Source organism: Bidens hawaiensis, unplaced genomic scaffold, assembly GCF_021521415.1.
Source record: "Bidens hawaiensis isolate Kalapana, Puna unplaced genomic scaffold, B.hawaiensis_p1.1 tig00036241_1, whole genome shotgun sequence".
NCBI lineage: Eukaryota > Viridiplantae > Streptophyta > Magnoliopsida > Asterales > Asteraceae > Bidens > Bidens hawaiensis.
Genome location: NW_027505400.1, coordinates 1 through 5,994, shown reverse-complemented (window position 1 = coordinate 5,994; position 5,994 = coordinate 1). Strand labels below are relative to the sequence as shown.

General features: G+C 35.6%; 1 protein-coding gene across 1 annotated transcript; it reads right to left on the bottom strand.

Moving 5' to 3' along the window:
- Nucleotides 1-2,770: 2,770 nt before the first annotated feature.
- Nucleotides 2,771-5,134, bottom strand: LOC143612946 (NADP-dependent glyceraldehyde-3-phosphate dehydrogenase-like). Its single transcript, XM_077086795.1, has 8 exons — nt 4,955-5,134; nt 4,574-4,702; nt 4,355-4,474; nt 4,128-4,264; nt 3,892-4,047; nt 3,283-3,661; nt 3,015-3,131; nt 2,771-2,915 (listed from the first exon to the last, which is right to left on the bottom strand). The coding sequence occupies exons 1-8, from the start codon at nt 5,117-5,119 to the stop codon at nt 2,802-2,804; spliced, it is 1,317 nt and encodes a 438-aa protein (XP_076942910.1). The 5' UTR covers nt 5,120-5,134; the 3' UTR covers nt 2,771-2,801.
- Nucleotides 5,135-5,994: the final 860 nt, after the last annotated feature.

The window sequence follows — 5,994 nt, the reverse complement described above, 5'->3', positions numbered from 1 at the left end:
GTAAGTCGCCTCTCGCGCTGGCTCCATTATTATTATAACTCGCAAGTCGCTTCTCGCGCCAGCTCCACTATTATTATAGCTCGTAAGTCGCCTCACGCGCGAGCTTCATTATTATTATAGCTTGTAAGTCGCCTCGCGCGCAGGCTTTTATTACAACATGTCACCATCATGAAGAAAGCCTCTCAAAACTCAGACAATAAAGACAAGGCCAAAGAAAAAGGAAAAAACCGCCTCACACCTTATAAAGTCCAGCGCTCCACCTAGACGCTTGCGCGCCCAGGAGCAACACTGGACTTCGGGGGGCTTGTAGGGGTATGGTACTAAAACCCGGTTCTACGACCCTAAATCTATTATGTTTGGCTTATTTCATTACATGGACTAATACGATGTTATTGGGCCGAGGGGGTTTTGTGGAGGTAACCCTAACTGGGCTAGGCCCATTAGGGTACCATGATGGTGGCCATGAGACTCTATATAAGGAGGTCTCCACCTCCTTATCATGGGTCATGCTCAATAAGAGCCACCACCACTTTTTGTGTCTGTAAACAAGAAATCCTCAGGATATCTTAGCAGTCGCCTCCACACCCCCGAAACCATTGCAGGTTACGGCATTGCAGGTCGCCGGCGCAGCCGCTGAAGAAGAAGAAGATCAAGACGTGGTTCGTTCATCTCGAAAATCCGTGGAAACATCGTCATGGACCAGGTAAGATTCATTTCGTGCTTCGACACTAAGTATACTTTATTATATACTTTTGTGTAGGGGCGTAAATGAACCGAACAGAATCAGGCCTTGTTCATGTTCGTTCATTAAACATTTATCAGATAACAGACGTTTCACGAACACCTAAGCAAACAAAATTTATTATTCATGTTTGTTCATTAAGGAAATGAACTTGTTCATTATCGGTCCACAAACAATAGTCGCGTGTGTGTGTATAGGTAAAAGATCCGATACAATAATCCCTTATCATACATTACGTACGTGACTATCAGCACCCTTCTATGCCAAAAAACACGCGAGCCCTAAACTTCATCATCATCGTCGTCTCCTCGCTTAGGGTTGAAATTCATCATCGGCGTTCAAGCTTTGAACTAATTAATGTAATCGATATGCGTTTCATATCAATTTTTGATTCTGTGATGTTCGATTCGTGCCTCAATCATCATAATGGTAAACGACATGTTAACCTTTTGAAACTGGTCCATGAAATCACATCACATGATCTCAAAATCATCAATCTATGTCCAATTAATCATCAATTCATCCAAACAAACACATATGGATCTTCAATCGAGTCAAGTTTTGACTTGAGCATAATTGGTTTTAACCTTGAAAGTAGCTTGAACGTTTTAGGTTTTAACCTTGAACGTTTTAAGGTTTATCCTTAATGTTTTAGGTTTTGGAATTTGACTTGAACTTATTTGTTTATTTAAACTTGAACGTATTCGTGTACACGTTAAGCGATTATTATATGTTAACTCACTCATATGTATATATATTTGTTTTTTAAGTTAATAATTTTACTTAAAGCTATAAAAGTCATATAATAAAAATATTATAAAACTTTAGGGGTGTTTGGGATTCCTTATTTTGGTCTTCTTTTGACTTTTTAACTTTTTAAAAAGTTAAATTTTGGGTGTTCTTATGATTATGATGTGAGTGAAGAAGTTGGATAAGTTACAACTTTACTTATGATTGCTTCATAAATCATAAGGAGACCAAAATAATGAACAAACATAAACGAAAATAAACTGGAGGCTTACATTAAGAACATGGAGAAGTTGGAGAGAATTAGGGGGATGCGAAAGCTGTTTGCCTGCATCCTTAAGCTATTGCTAGCATAATTTAACCTGAAACAACACAAAAAAAAACAAATGAAACCTCACCAGCAAATATACACAACATATAATAATAATAATAATAATAATAATAATAATAATAATAATAATAATAATGTAAGAACAGAGTGTTTATTAATTACGTCCATTCAAGCCCCTCCTCACCTTGTATGTTGTGAACAAAGTCTTGAATCAACTAAACTAGCCAACTTTTGTCATATTTCAACTATTCTTGTTTAACTTATATAAACAATTAAATATAATAAAAATATTGTTCACTTTACAAACTAGTATGTATCATAAAAAATATATATTAAAAGCATTTTTCATTCCTCAACCCGTTTACTATATACAATACAATAAAATGATAGTTATTATGTTGGCTTGTTAGACTGTATGCTATGGGCGTCATTCAGAGGGCGTGGAGGGGAGTTGCGTGGTTGGGACGACCGGCACGGAAGGAAGGGTGGTAGGTCCTCTCTTTCTTCATCTCTCACATACACAAATACATATATATATATATATTGGGGGCGCTCAAGAGGCATTAAACCATAGCGAGGCGGGCTTCGATGCCCCGTTTTCTACGAAACGATGACGTGGCGTTGACGTGGCACGGTGAAGGGGCTTCGATGCCCCCACCATAGCGGATAGCCTTACTGTTTTTCAAATACCTAATTACCTATAACGATCTTGAAATAATAATGAATTTTATTTACATAAATCAAAATTCCCACTTAAAAAAAACCTACTTTGTAATCATAACACATGACTATCAAAATACTCATTAATCCAAGTGGCAATTTTTATTCAAACGCGTATAACACATCATATCATCTCACCTCATAAAATCCGATCTAACACCATCAAAATTACAAAAGGTATTACACTAAGATAAGATGTATATTATGTATATATACACATGAATACATGATGTTCTCCAAATCATTAATTTAAAAGCTTTACTAGCCCATGGTGTAGGAAGGGGTGGGCAAATTGATAACTGTACTCTTGACTTTAGTCATCATGTTGATACTATTGGTCACTCCTTGTGAACCAATTCCACTATCTTTCAAACCCTATTGAAAAATATGCTCACTTCATTAGAAATCAAATTCAGACCACAAAATGTTAACAAACTAACAAATTTACAAAGATAATGTGAAAATAATATGAACCTGGAATGGGAAATGGTCAGGTCCACGAGCCGGTGCTGAGTTTATTTGTACGGTACCAGTCTCCATTGCATCACTTATCAAGATTGCTTTGTTGATATCTTTTGTAAATATGCAACCCTGAGAATAACAACATAAAAATATGACATTTGAGGTCAAAGTCAAACTTCTTACTTTTGTTATGTCACTCTTTTAGAAACATAATAAAATCACATAAGAAATTGAGTATAAAAATAATTTCTTTGACTTCATAAGTTAAAATTGATGTTACCTGAAGGCCAAAGTTGCTTGCATTACAATGATGAATACCTTCTTCAACATTCGAAATCCTTATAACGGGTAACACGGGTCCAAACGGTTCTTCCCATGCTATTCTCATATCCGGTTTAACGTTATCAATCAAAAGTGGCCATATAAGATTATCTTTTCTCTTGTATTCTTGACAAAATGTTGCTCCTTTTTTCTTGGCATCCATTAGCAAACCTTCTATGAAATTAGCAGATGATTCTGTGACTACGGGAGTGATATCACAGTCGTTTTCAGGTGGGCCCACGGTTAATTTTCCGAGCTTTTCATTGACTTTTTTCACAAGAGAATCTGCTATGGATTTCATTACTAATACGACTTTAACCGCTGTGCACCGTTGACCACTGAGTCAGATAAAGCAACACTAAGTGATTTAGACTTTAGACAAGTTGACTTAATCATGTGTATTGCAATGGTTGACTTTAAGACTTTTGACTTTTTTATTGGACTCGTTTAAGATAAACACAACCCAAATCAATCCATGCATATATAGACGGGTCCAAATGGCCACCTCTAGTTATCTTCATTTTTTGACACATCATATAACTCAATAATTAAAAAAAAATGGTGTCACCTGTAAGAAAAGCCTCCTTTAACAATGCTAGATGCGGCCAAATCCAAATCCGCATCCTCAAGAATAATGCAAGCATCTTTTCCACCCAATTCCATTTGTAACGGAATCATTCCCGCCTTTTTGGATATTGCAATACCTGTGTCTCCACCAGTGAAGCTGAGTGACAATGATAATGGTTTTGTTATTGAGATAATAATAATAATAATAATAATAACAACAACAATAATAATAATCACCTTATGCAGCTAACCGCGGGATGCATTGTGAGAAAGTCACCAATTTCAGAACCTTTTCCAGTTACACAACTGATTACGCCTTTTGGGAATCCAGCTAAGTGAAAGCAATGTATCATATGGAGTGCAGACACCGCGCCCTGAGCCGATCAACATTTAACAACACTTGTTAGTTAAAACTAGACACGAGGCTTCCTAATTATATTTGTATTAAATATAATTACTCGTACCTGTGTTGGAGGCTTAAGTACAATACAATTGCCTGCAATGAGTGCAGGGGCAATCTTTGAGACAGACAAATTGACCGGATAATTGAACGGTGGGATTGCTAAAACTATACCTAATGGAATCTGCAGTCATCAAACACACAATGTCATCTTCCACTATGTTCATATTATGCAACAGAAATATATATTTAAAAAAATCATAATATTACGATAGCAATTTACCTTAGATGTTAGACAATATTTTGTCCGATCGTTTCCCGGGAAGCTATCTGACACCAAAAACTTCCCTTCTCCAAGGACTCTCACACCTTCCTCGGCACAATATGACACCAAATCTCCAGACCTCACAACCTTCAAAATAATATATTTATAAGTTATACACAAAATTCAAACTTTAACAGGTTTCCTTAAAGCTTGTGTTCTCTAGAATATGGCATAAGTATTATTTTGGAAGAAAACATGAATACAATGAGTCATTATCAAAATTCCAAATTTCCAATAAAATCAAATTCGATAAACTGATCACTCCACCAGCTGAATAAAGCAAGAAATGATATAAAACACAGTAAATAATTAACTAACTGGTGATCAAATCAAACTTACTTCAGTAGCAGCATCTTTGGCAGCTTTTGCAATCTCCTTAACAAGACAATCAGCAATGGGCTTCTTGTGATCTTTAAGAATGGCTGCAGCTTTGTGCAACAATTCGGCTCGTTTCCATAACGGCGTTTTCGCCCATTGCTTTTGTGCAGATTTTGCTGATTCCATCACCTTGTTCACTTCTTCTTGTGTGCATGCTGCATCAAAATATATAACAATAAGTTCAAATCCCTTGAAAGTGGGCTCAATTTCTTGACTTTAATGTGTACCCCCACTTTAAAATATATAGTGATTATTTGATCATTATTAACAGTTAATTTATCAGTTTGATAACAAAACTGATTATCCACACTAGGGGTACACATGGTTGTAAAACCATGCCTAGGTGCCAATTATTTGCTAGTCGGTACCCATCGACTAATTGCCGACTAAATCTTTTTTCAGTAAATGATTGAAAATTGAAAATTTATGTATGAAAATTGGTATACATGTGTATATATGAAAAACTACATATAAATTCCCTAGTCAGTACCCCACTGGCCGACTAGTGCCTAGTGACTTCTACAACATTGGGTGTACATGGAACCAAAAAAACCCATCCGAAGGCCAAACTGAAAAAACTGAACCGAAACAAAAAGTTATTGTTTGGTTATATGCTTTGGTAACAACCAAACTTATGGTTTGGTTTTGGTTTTCCATGTAATAAAATCAAAAAAATCGAACCGAATTGAATTTATAGATTTTCATTTTTTTTTTGGGTTTAAGTAATGTATAATCTTAATCTTAAATATATATAAACAAAACCTTTAAAAGCTCACTGGTTGCTCCTCACCTCCTCTCAAGCCACCAGATTGCTTTATTTATAAATGGAGGCTTCTCATGCATTTTAGCCGAATTCGCATGTATGGGTCTCACCAAACCCAAATAGCCATTAAACGGGTTATAACATCTCGTTAATTAAAAATTAATCTCAACAAATATTTGATATGAAAATCCTATAAAATATGGATACACTAAAAATTAATATCTGATTAAAAAAATAT

Bases quoted from the DNA above. Each gene is read 5' to 3' on its own strand.
- LOC143612946 (XM_077086795.1), bottom strand. From the start codon at position 5,119: ATGGAATCAGCAAAATCTGCACAAAAGCAATGGGCGAAAACGCCGTTA. The intron at 4,475-4,573 runs GTAAATTGCTAT...TGATGACTGCAG, and splicing joins AATATTGTCTAACATCTAAG to ATTCCATTAGGTATAGTTTT. The intron at 3,132-3,282 runs GTAACATCAATT...TGTTATTCTCAG, and splicing joins CAAGCAACTTTGGCCTTCAG to GGTTGCATATTTACAAAAGA.